At 62.9% G+C, this 17202-nt stretch overlaps 1 protein-coding gene across 1 annotated transcript; it reads right to left on the bottom strand.

Moving 5' to 3' along the window:
- Positions 1–1987: 1987 nt before the first annotated feature.
- Positions 1988–15497, bottom strand: KAT2A (lysine acetyltransferase 2A). Its single transcript, XM_032789022.2, has 18 exons — positions 15482–15497; positions 14309–14432; positions 13963–14108; positions 12377–12466; positions 11258–11439; positions 10444–10635; positions 9842–9948; positions 9521–9628; positions 8565–8701; positions 8113–8321; positions 7643–7769; positions 6930–7040; positions 6687–6830; positions 6146–6260; positions 5419–5455; positions 4825–4888; positions 4397–4481; positions 1988–4036 (listed from the first exon to the last, which is right to left on the bottom strand). Exons 2-18 carry the CDS (start codon positions 14370–14372, stop codon positions 3843–3845), a joined length of 2112 nt encoding a protein of 703 aa, XP_032644913.1. The 5' UTR covers positions 14373–14432; positions 15482–15497; the 3' UTR covers positions 1988–3842.
- Between the last annotated feature and the right edge of the window lie 1705 nt (positions 15498–17202).

Here is a 17202-nt window from a genome sequence, read left to right as displayed (position 1 = left end):
CAGATCCTGGGGAGGGCAGCACCCCCCGGCTCAGCCCCAGGAGCAGCAATTCCTCGGGCGCCCGGCCTTAAAACAGCCAAGGGAACATTGGGCCTTCTGAGGAACAGGAGCCAGGATAAGACAGAAAATAGCATGTTGCCTCTGTGTAAATCCAGGGTTCGCCCACACCACAGCTATTGGGTGCAGACGTCCTCACCCCAGCTCAAAAAACCATCGCTTGGGGTTGGAAAAGGTTCAGAGAAGGGCAACAGAAATAATTAACAGCGTGGGACAGCTGCCGTCTGAGGGGAGGTTAATGAGAGTGGGACTGTTCAGCTAGGGAGAGAGAGGACTGAGGGGGAGACGAGGGGGTCTGTAAAATCCTGACTGGTGTGGAGATGGTTAATAGGGAAGTGTTATTTACACCTTCTCAGAATACAGGGGTCACCCCATGAAATTACTAGGCAGCAGGTTTAAAACAAACACAAAGATCTATTTCTTCACATAACACACAATCTGCGGAACTCCTCGCCCCAGGGTGTTGTGAAGGCCAAGACTATAAACTGGGTTCAAAAAGGAACTAGAGAAGTTCCTGGAGGACAGGTCCGTCAATGGCTATTAGCCAGGCTGGGCAGGGAGGGTGTCCTAGCCTGTTTGTCAGAGGATGGAGATGGATGGCAGGAAAGAGATCACTTGATTACTGCCTGCTAGGTTCACTCCCTCTGGGGCACTTGGCATTAGCCGCTGTCGGCAGCCAGGACACTGGGCTGGATGGACCTTGGTCTGACCCAGTACGACTCTGAATTGTAAGGAAACAAACAGCAGCAGTTTGGCTCCTGCCTCCCCATTTCCCAGCCAGCCCTGTACACCAGGCAGCTGTCCTGGCTCCCACACAGGGCCACGCTCGCCCCTGCTTCTCCCACTGTTCTCCTGGCATTCTGCTCTCTCTTGCACACAGCTGCAACCAACCAGCCCACACCACCTGCCTCTGCAATCAGACCTGGGAAAACCTCAGATCCCACCACTTAGCTCCAGCCTGTGCGCCAGTGACATGGGTGGTGGTCTCCTATTGTTTCCAGCTATCACTACATGTTGGGGTATTTAATTGCTCCTCCTATGTAGCGTGAATGGAGGATGCCTTGGCCCAGCCATACTGACCCAACTGCTGTTCAGGGCACCTGCAGCAGATTTCTCTGTGCAGTCACTGGCCACCACCTTCATCTTCATGCTGCTGCACTTAGCTGCTCACAACATGCAGAGGCAGCGGGATGCAGTGGGCGGAGCTCAATTCCCAGCTCTGCTACAGCCCTCATGTGTGACCTTGGGCAAGTCCCATCCCCCCAGCTCTGCTTGAGCCCGGGAGCTTTGGGGCAGCCTCGTGCTGGCTCACGGCAGCATCTGGCACAACAGGGCCCTGAGCTCAGCAGCCTCATGGCACAGCAGAAGGGCCCAGGGCTGGCAGATGACATTACCCTGCATGCAGGTGTGCCAGGGAGAGCAGGGCAGAGCGGTGGTGAACCCTCAGCCCCTGAAGGAACAGCCAGCCAGGACTTACACGTGGCAGGCGTTAACCCCAGCCAGAGCGCAGCCACGTTACCCACGCGCCCAGTCCTGTGCCCTAGCACCCCAGCACGAAGCGGCATCACGCCACACTGCGATTAACTCTGAGTGACACAGCTCTCAGCCCGGGGCAGCGGACACCGTGGAGCACAGGGGGGAGGGTTTGCTCCCTGCCCTGGGCTCTCAGCTGAGCCAGGGCCGAGGGGGAGCTGCCCCCTGGCTGGGGATGCAAGAAGGGAGCACGTGGCAGGCTGTTTGACCATCTCCAGGGCTGGCACTCACTGCTTCCTGCTGCAGCTGGGCATCGGTCGTGGCACTGCTGTCAGAAGAAGGGGTGACAGGCTGGCACACAGCAGCACCATGCTCATCTCAGGAGGGAGCTGGGGGGACCACCCACCCCCAATGCCTTGCTGCTGGGGCCCTGGGACACCAGGAGACAGACAGGTGCTTCACGAGGGCCATATACATTTATTTAAAAAAAATAATAAAGGAAAATAAAAGTGAAATGGGAGGATGGGACAGCCCCTTGGCAGCGCACAAGGGACAGGCCAGTGCAGGGTGGAATAAGGCAACAGTGACCAGTCTGGGGGCAGGGTGGGGGGAATATGACAGGGAAATGCTTCCGCGGCCTGGCTGCTCCTCCTCCTGTTCCACTGCAGGGAGAAATCTTCACTGCCTGTGTCTCAGCCAGGAGTCAGAGCCCACCCTGGGCCAGGAGCTGCAGGGGCCTGGTGCCACAGGGAGGTGGCCACCAAGCCAGAGGGCAGCAGCTTTTTACTTCACGGGAGCCTGTTGCTCTGCCAGGACTCAGGGCCCCCTGACAGGGGAGGGAGGCAGGAGGCTCCTGTTCCCCGAGGGGTCATAGGACAGGCCAGTAACCCGGCTATGAGAAGCAGCCCCATGGCCCATAATCTCCTTGCTCAGGGGACTCCATTCAGGCCCCCGGGGAAGGAGCAGAGTGGGGGCCTGGTTTAGCCACTCACCCCACTAACCGCTCTGTTCACCTCAGCACAACACATGGCTCCAGCCTGGGACCCGATTCCCCTGAGCTGTCACCCCACTGCACCCCCTTTGAAATGTCCTGGTCCTGACCCAGGCCCTGCAGCCCAAGCCCCACTGAAATGCCTGGGCACCGCCCCATGGGACAGCATTCCCCACCCAGGCTTCAGGATTGCAGCGCTCAGTGCACTGGAGCTGGGAGGACCTGTGGAGCACAGAGCAAGGGGGAGGGGGTCAGAACCTGGTGCAGCTCAGGGGGCCCCAGCAGCAGTGACAGTGCAGGGGCTAACACTAGCCAAACAGCTCAGCACGGGGGGCAAGGCTGGGGCAGGACTGACAGCCCAGGGCCCAGCCCAAGAGGACCAGGCAGTGCCAGGGGCAGGAGAGGACAGGGGATGGGTCCCAAGCCGAGCTGTGGGGGGAGGAACGGCTGAGAGCTGATACAAACCCCTCAGATCATCTCCCCTTAGCACAGCCTGGAGCTGAGACCATGAACCCAGGCACAGCCCGAGGGGGGCAGCTCCTGTCCCCACAGCCCCCCGGCCGGCAGGGGAGCAGAACTCTGTCCCCCGTTCTACATGCACACGGCGAGTGGCAGGGCCGGGTGCTCCATGTAGAGCAAGGGGGTGGGCAGGACAAGCAGCCAAAGGGAACACACCAGGCTGTGGCAGGAGGCAGAGGGGCTGGAGCAGGCAGCTGGGCTCTGGGGGAAGTGGGGGCTAGGCCTCAGCCCCATAAAGCAGAGACGTGCTGTGTGCAGAGGCCAGGGGTATGGGGCAGCCTTGGCCCAAGCCCGCAAACACCCCCAGGCCAGAGAGCCGGTGCAGCTGGCCCAGGGTGGGGCTGCTCAGCACTGGAGCCTGGGCTGCCCTGCTGGAATTTCCAGCCCAGCAGGTCCATGCCCCGGCTGAACCCACTGCAGAACCAAGAGCACCTGGTGCCATGCGGGCCGGGCTCCTGCCTCCAGGGTGAGGCACCGAGCGTGCAGACACACCCACAGGCTGAGTGCTGCCTGGCCTGGTGCAGAGGGGCCCCGGATCGCTCCCCTCCTGGTGGCACCCAGGGGAGAGGCCAGTGGGGAGCCAGCGAGCCCCAGGGGCCTCCTCCAGCAGCAGGAGGGGAGCTGGCCCCACACTCTAGCTGTTCAGCAGCTCCACGTGCTCCTTGGCCTGCTCCACCTGTCAGCAGCTGAGCCGGGCTCAGAGAAGTCCCCGGACCCCTCCTGGGAGAGTTCGGCAGGAAGCACTGCCTCGGCCCGGGGCTGCGGGCACAAGGGGAGTGTGAGGCCAGGGCCCGCCGAGCCCCTACTTGTCTATGAGCCCGGCCTCCTTGAGCTTGAAGTAGAAGAACTTCTCGAGGGTGTTGGCGCACTTGCAGTAGTCGCTGTCGTGGGGGTTGTACTCCCGGCAGTTGGTGATGATGCGCTGCAGGTCGGCGATGAAGAGCTTCTTGGTGACGTAGTAGCGATTCTTCAGGCGCTCAGTCATGCTCTTCAGGTCTGCGAGGGGCAGCGATCAGCGTGCAGCTGGCTGGGTTCCCCTACTCCACCGCTTGGGTCCCAGCACCCTCAGTGACAGAGCCGTTTCCCCTCTGCGCCGTGGACTCACTGGCCCCCAGGAACAGAACCCAGGAGTCTGGGCTCCCCCCATCCACCTTGGCCACTAGAACCCCATGTACCCCTGCCACAGCAGAGGGCAGAACCCAGCCCCCCTCCAGCCACCAGATTTCACTTCCCTCTCAGAGGTGAAACAGGACCCAGGAGTCCTGTCTTCCACTGCCAATGTATACCCCCCACAGCCCACGCTGGCCCCACCCCCTACCCCAGTGCACGTGGGCCTTGGGCAGATCGGCCACCTACCAATGGGGAAGCGAATGATCTCGTAGTAATCGGGGGCCTCCAACTTCTTCACGGGCTCCATGAAGGGCCAGGCACTGGGGTGCGTCTGTGGGGGGCAAGAGGCAGTAAGAGCTTCACGCATGGGCGGCAGCTTGGGTGCCCCTCTGCCTCCAGAACCAGGCCCTGGAGGTGCATGGCTCCTGGCCCCACCCTGAGCACAGGGAGCTCAGACAGACAGAATGAGATGACCTGGGCTTAGGGACCATGGATCAGAACCGGCCCAGGTGCCTGTGCTCCGGCTGCTGGCCCCAGACACCCTCCCAAGAGCTGGAAGAACCTGCTCGGAGCCCCTGGTTGGCGACTGGCTTGTGCCCAGGGGGAGAGGCTCTAATGGACCCACAGAAGCTCTCAATACCCAGAGTGAGACCCCAGGGGAGCCACCCCGTCACCTTGATCTGGGCCAGGAGGTTTTTCAGGGTGTTGTACAGCTGGTCTGGGTCCTTGAGCTCCTTCCTGCAGGAGAAGGGGGTAGATGAGGTCAGCACCCACTGCATTTGTCCCCTCCCAGTACCCTTAGGTGAGCAGGCACCGGCTAGGCAAGCCCCTGGACCCTCCACTTCGGGGGAAGGCTTGTGCCCTCCCTCCCGGGCAGCCTGCTCTAGGGCACTTAGGACACGCTGCCTCTGTGCTGAAGGCAGCAGCCTGCCAGGGACCCCCGAAGCAGTGTGACCAGCCTTAGTCCACGTGTCCCCCAACTGCTCCCACACAGCTACAGCCCAGACGCCCGAAGGATGCTGCTGCCTCGAGGTCTGACAGTCTGGGGAACCCTGTCGGGATGCTGAGAATGGATTGCAGCCTCAGGCCATGCCTGCACTGTCTGCCAGGCCAGGGAGCAGCACCAGAGCCCCCAGGCAATCACCCCCTTTCTGGGCCTGCGGACAGGGGGATATCACACCTGTGCCGCTGCTCCCCCCGCACCCCAGTTTCCCCGGTGAGCTCCCCGGGCCAGCAGCGACGGACACAGGGCTGAGAACAACACTTACCCTTTCTCCTTCCCCAGCGGCCGCCATCCCGCGTCTCCTGGAAGGCAGGAAGAGGCACTGGCTCACTCGCCATCAACAGAGTCCCAATCCCCTCCCCAAGCGCAGTCCCTGGGCAGCACTCTGCCTCCGTGACTCCCGAACTGCCCGACTCAGCCCTGCAAGCTGGCTGCGAGGGCCACGACCACCCCTCCGCTGCCCCCGGAACACACTGCTCCATGGAGCCACGCCAGGAGCTGTACAAGTCCTGCAAGAGCCAGCTGGGATGCCAGCTCTGCTCCTCTGCCAGTGCACAGATCAGAGCCACTGGCAGGCGGCGGGCTGCAGAGCCAGTCGACTTCTCTGCTCTTTCCTGATGCACCTGCTTGTGTTACTGCATTAAGGGCAGAGCCAGCCGCTGCCCAGCCTCACCCCCCAGCGCAGGGGCCACCACTCCCTGAACAGCTCAGCCTGGACCCGGACCATTCGGATGCCTCGCACCAGAGAGGAGAGTGCAGGGGCACAGCCTGGCCACAGGGTGGCGGCAGCACTGCCTGCAGCTGGGACTATTTGCAAGGTGACACCTGACTGCCTACAGGTGAGAGCACAGGCGCTAGGTGGGTAGCTACAGTCGCAGTGACAGGCTCTGGCCATGGTGGCGGTGGGAAGCAGCCAGAGTCCTGCCCTGCTGCCGGAGCTGGTCAGGGTAGCAGGCAAAGCCAGGGCTGCAGATGTTGTGGCCCAAACGTACGGATTCCAGGGATGCTCTCGACTGGGATCTGCCGCACGCCCTCCTTGAAGCAGGTCAGGCCCGGGTAGACCTTGCGGATCTGCGCCTGCTTCCTCTCGATCAGCTTCTTGATGATCTGCGGTGGGAGTGGCAGAGGCTAGAAGTGAGCAGGGGCAGAGTCTGGCTGGTCCACGCCCGCTCCCCTCACCCTCAGGCCTTTGCGGGGGAGCCAAGCACAGGGCCATGCCCGTGGGAGGGGCAACCAGTGCCCTGAAGGCTGCCTTGTGCCCGGGGGCAGGGAAGCAGGGCTTGCCCAGGGCAAGCCAGAGCCAGGCAGCGGCTCTGGGTCTGACGGAGGCGGGTGCTGGACTGTGACTAACACACACAGCAAAGCCATGCTGGGAGCAGCGTGGGCCATGGAGACACTGCCCGAGAGGAAAGCAGCCTCCTGGGCCAGCAGCATTGCCCCTTTCCCTGCACTAGTGCCAAGGTGTTATGGCAGCGCAGGCGTGGCTGGTGCGAGGAGCCAGGCCGAGCGGAGCCCCCCACACGCCCAGGATACCTCCTTCTGCTTCTTGATGATGTGCGAGAGCTCGGTGTAGGGGATGCGGGGGTTGAGCTCACACTCCATCAACGTCGCCCCTTCATAGTCCTTGATGTAGCCCAGGTAGCGGCCCTTGGGCACCTTGATGTCCTTGGAGAAGCCCTGGAAAGGAAGGGGTGTTGTGAGAGCGAGCGACACTATTGTGGGGGGGGGAGAGATTAGGACACTCCCCCAGGTGGGCGGGGGCAGGCAGCACCGGACCTGCTTCTTGAAGTAGCCAATCGCGTACTCGTCAGCGTAGGTCAGGAAGTAGAGGATGTTGTGCTTGATGTGATACTCCTTCAGGTGGTTCATCAGGTGCGTCCCGTACCCCTGGCAGGCAGGTAGGCAGACAGGTACCCGTCAGGCAGACGCCCCAGGGCAGGCGGGGCTCAGCCTCTCGGGGGGGGTTGTGGAGAGATGCTCCAGGCTGGCCCTGCCCCAAGACATGTTTGGGGAACAGATCCCAGCAGAGCGATTGCTCGGCCGCAAGAACAGCCAGCGTTAACCATGGTCCCCAGCCTGGCCTCAGGGCAAGTCCCGCTGTCCATGAGGCTGCGCTCATCATGGCCTGGGAAAAGCATCAGCTCCTGCCTCCCTCGCAGCTAGTGCGGCCTCAGAGCCATGGCCTGCAGCCTCCCCCTGCTACCTAGGCCTGGGCTCCCCACCCAAACCTCTCTGCCAGCACCCCACAATCCCAACCCACAGCCCCTGCTACCCAGCCCTGGGCTCCCCCCAGCTCTGCCAGGGCCCCTCACTCTCAACCTGCAGTCCCTACTACCCAGCCCTGGGCTCCCCCTAGCTCTACCCAGGCCCCTCACTCCCAACCTGCAGCCCCTGCTACCCAGCCCTGGGCTCCCCAATCTGGTCCTGCAGCTCCCCACTGTTCTCTCTCATGCCCCCCCGCCCCTGGTGAGCTGCGGTTTTGCCTTCACCTTCACTTGCTCGTTGGAGGTGACAGCGCAGAAAACGATCTCCGTGAAGCCCTGGGTGGGGAACATCCGGAAGCAGATGCCCCCAATCACCCGGCCGTCCTTGATCAGAGCCAGGGTCTTGTGTTTGCTGCCGGGAAAAGCACAGCCAGAGTCACTTGGGGGGGCCCCCACTCAATGCACTATCCTGCCCCCCACCCCCGATGAGTCACTGCTGCAATAGTGGAAGAAGGGAAGGAGTTTGCTGCTCGGGCAGGAACAGCCCCGTCTGAGTTATTATTATGGGGCTGGGGAGGGATCTGGGGCCCAGCCCGTTCCCCCACCCCCTACAGCTGCTGGGGTCGCACTGGGCCTGAGACTCTGGAGCAGCCAGAACACAGGGACTGAACCAGGGCTGTCTATTTCCTGCGTGAGCTGGGATCACAATGGAGCCTGAGCCCGGCCCCCCAGAGCAGCCCGCCCGCCCCACATACGGGTCGAAGACGAGGCGGGTGATGTACTCCTTGGGCATGCGGGGCAGCTGGTGGGAGAAGACGTTCTGCAGCCCCACCAGCCACATCAGGATCCGTTTGTTGGATTTCTGCGAGAGCGCGTTGCCGATGACGTGGAACTCAATGATGCCGCGTCTCTCCTCCAGCCGTGCCGTCTCGTCCCGCGCCGCGTTAGCCGACAGCAGGCTGGTCTGGGGGCGGAGCGGGGGGCGTAAGGGACAAAGCCCCACCCACTTACCCAACCCCCACAACAGTCACACCAGGCCCCAGTATGGGGTTTGAGCAGGTGCCAGCCAAGGTCTGGCACAGCCACTCCAAAGGGCTGGCAGCTCCTACTGTCGCCAGCAACCCTGGCCCAGCACTGCAGGGCCCGCGCCCAGTGGGGAGCCGGTGAGTGCTGATGGGAGCCATCCCTGCAGCTCCCTGCCCCATACCTCCGGGCCCAGCATGGCGGCCGGGTCCGTGATGGTCAGCATCACCTCGTTGACCAGCTCCATGGGGATGTCGCCCATGACCCGGATCCGCTTGGCGTCCTCCAGCGTCAGGCCCTCGGGCAGCTTCCGCTTCTCGCCTGCTCGGGCAGCAGAGGATGGTCACGCTGGCAAGGGCACGGGCCACTCGCGTCCCTGCATCTCCCACCCCACGTGGCTCCCACGAGCCGCACAGCAAGGGAGACAGCAGCCGCTGCACCTGGACCATGCAGCAGCAGCCAGCCCTCGGCAGGGCTGGGCCCCGCGGGAATCAGTGCTGCTGGGGCGTGTCACCCTGCAGGGGGCTTCCCCTCTTTGGCCCCAAGAGGGCCGGGCGACTGGGTGCTCCATGGCTTCCTGCGTGGCGCTGCCTGCCAGGGAAGTGGGCACGGTGTCCCCCCCCATCCCAGGCAGTCTATGCTTGGGAGATAGGTGACAGATGAGGGGTCTCAAGTTTGTTCTTTCATTTCCTTCTTTGAGTTGAACGGCTTGTGACCGAGGGGTGTCAGGGTTACAGGGAACGCCAGGCGCAGGCTGTTACCAAGCTGGCTGACAACAATCCACTCGGGCATCCGCCGTCCACACGTACTGCGAGGGCAGAACCTGTCTGCTCACTGCAGCGCCCCCCTCCTGCCCTCCACAGACCCTTCCCCCAAGATCCCTCCCCCAGCCCACACTTGAGACCCGAACAACCCCATGGACTCTCAAGGGTTAACTGCAGATCACCCTGGTCTGGCAGCGCTTTGCCCCTTTCGCTCCAGGGGAGGTGGCACTGGCCGGAGGCTGACCCCTCCCAGGGCGCTGTGTCCTCGGGCACTAGCCCCCAGCCAGTCCCAGAGGTGCTGGGGGGTTTGTACTGCCCAGCAGGGCCCGGGGGCCGCCTCAGCCCCTCCACACACCCACAGCTGGGCTGGCGTTACCTGGCGCAGGCTCGGCCGTGCTGGCATCAAGGCTCATGGAGGACAAGGAGCTGCTGAGCTTCTTGCTGAACATCGGGGTGCTGGGCACGGCGACGGTGCTGACGGCTGCTGGGAATGAGAACGGAGCCTTTCACTAGCCGAACCCACAGCCTCTCTCCCCAGGGGCGGTGCCCATGTGGCCCTGGACAGGACGTGTTTGCACTGGCCCTCTGCAGCCCAGACCACCGGGCCGAGTAAAGCAAACCACCCGCTTGCAATGGAGCTTGCATGGCATGAGCTCAATCGCTCCCAGGGCGCTCGGGCATTTTCCCAGCCAAGTACCTGGGCGGGGGACCAGCTGGGCGCCTTCCGTGGCCGGAATGGTGAAGTCAGATTCCCAGATGGGCGAGTTCTCCCCGTAGATCTCCTCTTCCAGCATTGACAGAAACCTGGGTAGGGCAGGCAATGGGGCAGGTTAGCCAGCAGCTGGCAGGCTAGTGGCACAGCCACGTGGGGGTGGGAGGGATAGCTCAGTGGTTTGAGCACTGGCCTGCTAAATCCAGGGTTGTGAGTTCAATCCTTGAGGGGGCCACTTAGGGATCTGAGACAAAAATCAGCACTTGGTCCTGCTAGTGAAGGCAGGGGGCTGGACTCTATGACCTTTCAAGGTCCTTTCCAGTTCTATGAGATAGGTACATCTCCAATTATTAGAGCTGCCAATCCTGAGCAGCTTGGGGAGGGAGTGTGGGGCCACACATGGCAATCCAGATTAACAGACAGGTACCCCATGGGAAGGAGCCTCACTCAGCGAGCAGGGCCCAGGGACCTGGCACGCAGAGACCAGATGTGACCCACCCATCACAGCCACCTGTGGGTTCGCCAGGCCCAGCGAGAACTCAGCTAACCCCTGCCAGCCCCACGGCCTGGGACCCAGCCCCACCTACTTGGGGAAATGGGTGAGGATGAGCGTCCGCTTCTCCGGCACCAGCTTGTCCTTCTCCACCCGGAACTTCTCCAGCAGCTGCCGGCGGGTGACGGTGAAAATGGACTTGAGCAGGCTGCGCCCGAAGACATGGGTGGTCTCGTAGCGGGGGAGGCTGTCACAGCTCTGGGGCACATGGCAGTAACACAGCCAGCTGGGGGTGAAAGGGGGCACATTCCCAAGGATCTGGACGCTGGTACCAGCACCCCCAAGGGGCTGGCATTACGACTGGGGTGGCAGTCACAGGCTGAGATGCAAAGCGCAGCAGCTGCATCTTGTCGGGAATGGAGGGGCAATGGGGGCAGAGAGGCAGCAGCTGGGGTAGCCGAGACAGGGGACCTTTCCCAGCGGAGTGTGGAGCACACAGACGTCGTCTCTCCAAGCCGGCCGGGGCAAGGCACCCTGGCCTCATGGCACTGAACCATCATGAGTACCCACACACCAGGCTGGTCCAGGTGCAAGCTGTGCACCATACTGAGCCGCCAAGGGGCAGAGCCAGCCGCAGGCAGCACTCTGGGGATGCAGCAGGTGCTGTGCTTAACAGCGGCAGGCTCAGGATCTCCAGGGCTCGTTGCTGGGAATACAGCAGGGAGTGCGGTGGGGGAGATCAGGACCAGCTCAGGAGAGGAGGGTGAGCCCAGATCCCCCCACTGGGGACTGAAGTGAGGGTAGCCACCGTCAGAGCTCCCCCAGAGCACAAGCTAAGCATGCAACGAACGGTCGGCGAGCACTGAGCTGGGACAGGGGCTTCACCGGCCCCTCTGCCCAGCACTCACCGGGTGTAGTTAACTTTGTAGGTGGCTACGTCGTCGTTCTGCGAGCGCTGCCGGAACTGGGAGGGCGTCTCCAGCTTCCAGTAGTTGAGGCAGAGCAGGAACATCTTGGAGAGCTCAAACATGGTCTGCCGCTCCTTGGGGGGCAGGTGGCTGAACTTGTACTGGACGAAGTTGAGGACTCCCTGTGGGGCAGGGTGCCGGCAGGCGTCAGGGGAGGCAAAGGCAGGCCCCAGCTGCAGGGGGCTTTGTCACACAGCAGCCAACGCGGGGCTGGCTCTGTGCATGAACACAGGGCAGGGGGGCTGCACGACGTGAGGTTAACGCAGCTGAGGAGTTGCAGGAGGCGTGGAATGGAGCAGCCGAGACCCGTGTTCAGTTATGGATCGGGTGCAGTGGGACGAGTATTCCCCGGTGATTTATCAACACGACAAGATCCCCACTGACCGGTTTGGTCAAGCTGGTAGCTTCTATCAGCGAGACCCAGTGCTGGGACCGGGGGGGGGCAGCAGGGAGCCCAGACCGAAACATGAGGGTCTGGACCAGAGCAGCAGAGCGCTATGGCTCGGAGATGCACCGGCCCAAGCCTGGAGACACGACACTGGACAAGACTGGGCCAGGCCTGACTGCCTGGCAATTCCTGTCCTGTCCCTCAAGCTTCACCAGAGTCCTCCCCGCCCCCGGACTTACAAAGATCCACCACTTCCCGGGTGAGGGCGGGAGAGCAGTCACCACCATGGGAAACAACCGTGCCCAGCACTGGCTTCTGGGGATAGACTTCCTGGGACCAGCGCGAACATGCGGCTTGGTTTGCTACCGAGGCACCCGGACGTAGTGACGTGTCCGTGCCAGACCCTGGGTGGGTAACAAGTCAGCGAGCTGCAGGGAACGTCTCCTAGTTATACAAGGATTATTGGGGCAGGGGGAAGAGACACCAGGAAGCTAAAAGCCACAGGATCAGGGTTAGAAGAGGGTCATCGGAACCCACCAGCAGCTCCCCCCCCCCCAGGGGTGTCCAGGCAAACACATTAGCTTGGGGCCAGCTGCGTGTCACAGCAGAGGGTGTCCCAGGCGTTGGGGTCACCATGACAATGGATGGCCGCTACAAAGCGCTGGCGTTACCTGCTCAATGTTCGGCTTCTCGAAGGGGGGGCTGCCGAGAGACCCTTCTACAACAGGACGGCTCATCTGCAGGATGCATTTCCTCAGCAGCTGGGGAGGCAAGAGGGAAGTCACACACCGGAGACTGGAGAGCAGCCAGGCTTACAACAGCCACCGAAAGCTGCGACGGGCCAGGAGCAGCTGGCCAGATCCCCAGCTGGTGCCTTTAACGGACTGTGTCGATTTACACCACCTGGGAATTAGCCCACTCCTTCCCTGGCAGTGCATCTCCCAGGGGTTCAGCTCGGGACGGGGGTGGCAGGGACAACACCTGGTTTCCGGCAAAGCTTCTGCTTTTAAGCCAGTCTTGCAGTTGGGCTGCGTGAGGCGGGTTGCCAGACATACAATGATACACCGGCGCTCGGCCTGTCCAGACAATGGTACCCCTTTCAGGAGGCTTGTGTACCCCAAGTTACACCTCACTTACAAACTACTCGCCTACAAAATCAGACACAAAATCGTAAAAGCGTCACAGTGCACTTCTACTGACCAACGGCTTATATAAATATCATGCCTACCTTTCAGCATACAATATCTAGAGCCGTATAAACCAGCCACTGTACGACGGGTTACTTTGCGCTGACCTCGCTAGCGCTTTCTGTACAGGCTGTTGTAAACTAGGCAATATCCAGGTAAGCTGAAGGACCCGGCAGATCTCTGCGTCCCCCTGGGGTATGTACCCCGGGTTGAGAACCACTGTAATCAGCAGCTCACGGGGCTCAGATCCCTACATGGGCTAGTAATTCCCAGGCCTAACGGAGATCACACACAGACCCTCCCCCACATCTCATGTAATCCATCCGCTGCTCCTTCCCATGGCCCGCCAGCTGCACGGCGGGCCCGGTGACCAGTTCCCAGCACTGAGAAAGGAGCAGAGGTCAGCTTGTGGCTCCAGGAATTTTAGGCACGACGCAGGTTAGGAGAGGAGTGGCTCTTTCAATCTTGTACGACAACAAACTAGCATTCCTCGCTCAAGAAGAGGGGTACCGGGGGCTTCTGAGCCCCCCAGAACACATAGCCATGAAGGGGTCAGGAATTCGCAGTTGCATCCCTTGCTAGGCAGGATACAAACAAACAGGATAGTTACTCTAGGTCCTACACAACTCAGATGCATTCTCGGTGCACAACACGTGCTGTTTTACACGTGCAGACTGCTTCCCCAGGAAGGGAACAAACTCCATTTATTGAAGGTGGAGTAACGAGCACTCGCTCCAGAAAGGTGCAGCCCTGAGGCCGAGGGGATGCCTGCCTTGAGGACAGCCTGGCGCCACTATCACTGAGAAGGACTGAACACTTCTGGGCATGGGGCAGGAACGAAGAGGGGCGCCCATGGAACAGAGCAGAATCCCGGCCTCAGAGCCGACTTCAACCAAACGCGCCCTAGAAAGTAACTGCACGGAACAGCGACCAGACCAGAGGCAGGCAGAGATGTGCCAGATTTTCGGCTGGAAACTGGACGCCTTCCCTGTGTATTGTGACATCCTAACGGCTACACTGAGGCGGCTTGCAGCTCAAAGGCAGAGTGAAGCCGCTGCTCTCCCACATACCTTGAACAGGTAGAAGTACACCTGCTTGGTGTCTGTGTCCTCCTCTTTGTGGACCGACATAAAGAGATTTTCCACATCCACCACCATCCCCAGCAGCCGGTTGATCTCCTCTTCTGAGACGTTCTCCAGGTGGGACACGTGGTCAGCTGGACAGGGGAGCAGCGAAGACGATGGACAGGTTTAGCTGGTGACTCCTGGCACAGGGCATCGCCCAGCGGCTGCATTGTCAGGGAGCCGTGAAGGCCCCAGCCCGTTCTCCCAGCCCCACCAAAGCACAGCCTGACACTCTCCCAGCCCATGACCGCCCTGGGTCCCCGTGCCAGGGGAAGGCGCTGCCAGGCCTTACCGAGGGCGTGTCCGCAGCTCCGGCACAGCTCGCTCAGGTTGGTCACAGGCTGCTGCAGGTCCATGCGCGGGGCAGTGGGCGGGTTGGGGTTCTTCCAGCCATTGCACTTGCAGGCTTCGTTGGCCTAAGCCAGGGACAGACCAGGCGATCGGTGCAGGGTCCTGGGGCAGCCCTGCCCTCTCCCTTCCCAATTCCGTGTGACCCACAGGGGTGGAACAGCCCCCCCCCGTCGTGCCTCCCCATCGCACCTTTGCAGCCCAGAAACCCCTGGCCCCCGGTCCCCCCACCGCACCTTGCCAGCGCAAACCAGCCCCCCATCAGGGTGCCTCCGCACCTTGCCACGCCAAAGCATCCCCCAGTGGGCCCCCCCCATTTACCTTGCAGCCGAGACCCCCTGCAGGCCCCACCGGAGGTAGCCCCCCCCGCATCCTTGCACCGAAAACAGCCCCCCAGCGTTCCCCCACACCTTGTGCCGAGAACACCCCGCCCACAGCCCCCCAAAGTAACTTCCGCCAGGAAACACCCCTGGCCCCCCCGCGGGTGCCCCCATGCCTTGCCGCACCTCGAGAAACAGCCCCCCCGACGGGTGCCCCCCTAAGTCCCCCCGCTCCCTCTGCACTCTGCCACCCAGGAATCAGCCCCCCCGACGTGCCCCCAGAACCTTGCAGCCGAGAAACAGCTCCCCCGTTGGTCCCCCCCAAGTAACTTTGCAGCCCAGACCACGCCCCCCAGGGATTCTAGCCCCCCCGAACTATGCAGCAGAACGCCCCGGAGGCCCCGACTGCAGCCAGGAACACCCCCCCAGCGTGCCCTGCCCCCAGTACCTTGCAGCCCAGACACCCCCCCGGTGCCCCCCGTACCCCCCTACCTCTGCACGAGAACACAGCCTCCCCCGGGGTGCCCCCCCGCACCTTGCACCAGAGAACACCCCCACGGGATTCCCCCCCAGACGAATCAAGTCCCCCAGAACTTGCCAGCCAGAGAAACCCCCCCCGGTTATGCCCCCCCGCACCTTGCACCCGAGACAGGCCCCGTAACTTAGCCCCCCCCATGCCCGCGACTTCCAGCCGAGAACAATGCCCCCCAGCTCCCCCCCAGTACGTGCGCCGGAACAGTCCCCAGCGTTGCCCCCTCATTACCTTGCAGATCCAGAGAACCAGCCCCCCGCCGTACCTTGCAGCCCGAGAACACTCCCCCGGTGCCCCCCATACCTTGCAGCCGAGAACACGCCCCCAGGCCCAGGTTACCTAGAGAACGCCCCATGCCCCCCAGTGCCCCCCCAGTACCTCTGCACCGAGAACACCCCCCCCGGTGCTCAAGTCTTCACAAAAAAAAAAAAACCCCCCGGTCCCCCCATACTTGCGCCCAGAACGCCCCCCCCAGGGTGCCCCCCCTAACTTGCAGCCTCGAGAACAACCTCCCCGGTGCACCCCCCAGTTTAACTTGCAGCCAGAACACCCCCCGTGCCCCCCCAGTACCGTTGCAGACGAGCACAGCCCCCACGTCCGCCCCCCGTGCCCACCTTGCAGCCAGAGAATAACAGCCCCCCTAGTGCCCAGTGCCCCCCCTCATACCTTGCAGCGAACAGCCCCCCAGTTGCCCCCATGCTGCCCCTTAAGTACCTTGCAGCCAGAACACCCCCCCTCGGTGTCCCTCCCAAGTACCTTGCAGTCCCAGACACCCCCCCGCTTGCTGTGCCCCCCCCAGACCTGCACCGAGAACGCCCCCCAGAGTGTGCCCCCCACTCACCTTGCAGCTCGAGACACCTTCCCCGTTATGCCCCTCCCATATACCTTGCCCAAACAGCCCCCAGTACCACGTTGCAGCGAGAACACATCCCCCGGTGCCCCCCTCTAGACTTGCAGCCTCGGGAGACACCCCCATACCTTGCAGTCCGTAACACCCCCTCTGCCCCCGCACTTAGACCTTGCAGCCCGAGAAAACAGCCCCCAGGGTGCACCCCATACCTGCACCCGAGAACCCTCCCCGTGCCCCCCTCTTCAGCCGAGACACCTCCCCGCTGCCCCCCTACATGCCGACCAGACCCCCGGTGCCCCCTACCTGCAAGCCGAGAACGCCCCCCCCCCAAGGGTGCCCCCCATTACCATGCATCCAGAACCCTCCCCCGGCTTTTGCCCCCCATACCTTGCCCCGGGGTAACGCCCCCCAGTGCCCCAGCTACTTGCAGCCGAGACCAGCCCCTTCCCCCCAGTACCTGCCCCGAAACAGCCCCCCAGTGCCCCCCGTGCCCCCAGTACCTTGCAGCCCCAGAACAGCCCCCCAGTCCCCCATATGCCCCCCCAATACCTTGCCGCCGAGAACACCCCCCCTGCCCCCATTACCTGCAGCCCCAGAACACCCCCCGTGCCCCCCCCAGTACCCTTGCAGCCAAGAACAGCCCCCCCAGGTGCCCCCCCCCCGCACTTGCAGCCGATCCCCGTGCCTCAGTACTTAGCCCCAGAACACCCCCCGGGCCCCAGTCAGACTTGCAGCCGAGCAAACCCCCAGTGCCCCCATCCTTTGCCCAAGAAACCCGGTGCCACCCGGTGCCCCCCGCACTGCAGCCCTTGAAACCCAGCTTCTCCCGCTCTTGGCGGGGACAGCCCCGCTCCGGCTTGCGCATTGGCTCGGCGCCTCTGGTCACGGGCGCCGGTCACTGGCCCCCCCGGGCCGAGCCCGGAGCGGAGCGCCGGAGGGGGCGGATCCGGCCGCGCTGCGAGGCCTCCGGCTCCGCCATGCCTGGACCGCAGCGTGCGCCAAACCAGCACTGCGCCTGCGCGGGCCCGGGGGTTGCTGGGAGATGTAGTCCCCGAGCCGGGGGCGGGGCTTAGCCTGCCCGGGGCGGAGCCAGCCAGAGCCCCTTTTACGTGGGTCAGCCCCCACACAGCACCCCA

This window comes from Chelonoidis abingdonii, chromosome 21 (assembly GCF_003597395.2).
Source record: "Chelonoidis abingdonii isolate Lonesome George chromosome 21, CheloAbing_2.0, whole genome shotgun sequence".
In the NCBI taxonomy this organism is placed as follows: Eukaryota; Metazoa; Chordata; order Testudines; family Testudinidae; genus Chelonoidis; species Chelonoidis abingdonii.
The sequence above is the reverse complement of the archived record's forward strand: the minus strand, read 5'-3'. Positions and strand labels throughout refer to the sequence as shown.

What these genes read in the sequence shown, in the direction of transcription:
- KAT2A (XM_032789022.2), bottom strand. Translation starts at nt 14,372, where the DNA reads ATGGACCTGCAGCAGCCTGTGACCAACCTGAGCGAGCTGTGCCGGAGC. An exon ending in CCGCTGGGGAAGGAGAAAGG is followed by an intron (nt 4,889 to 5,418) that starts GTAAGTGTTGTT and finishes CTTCTCCTGCAG; the next exon opens with GAAGGAGCTCAAGGACCCAG. An exon ending in ACCTCCTGGCCCAGATCAAG is followed by an intron (nt 4,482 to 4,824) that starts GTGACGGGGTGG and finishes TGCCCCCCACAG; the next exon opens with ACGCACCCCAGTGCCTGGCC.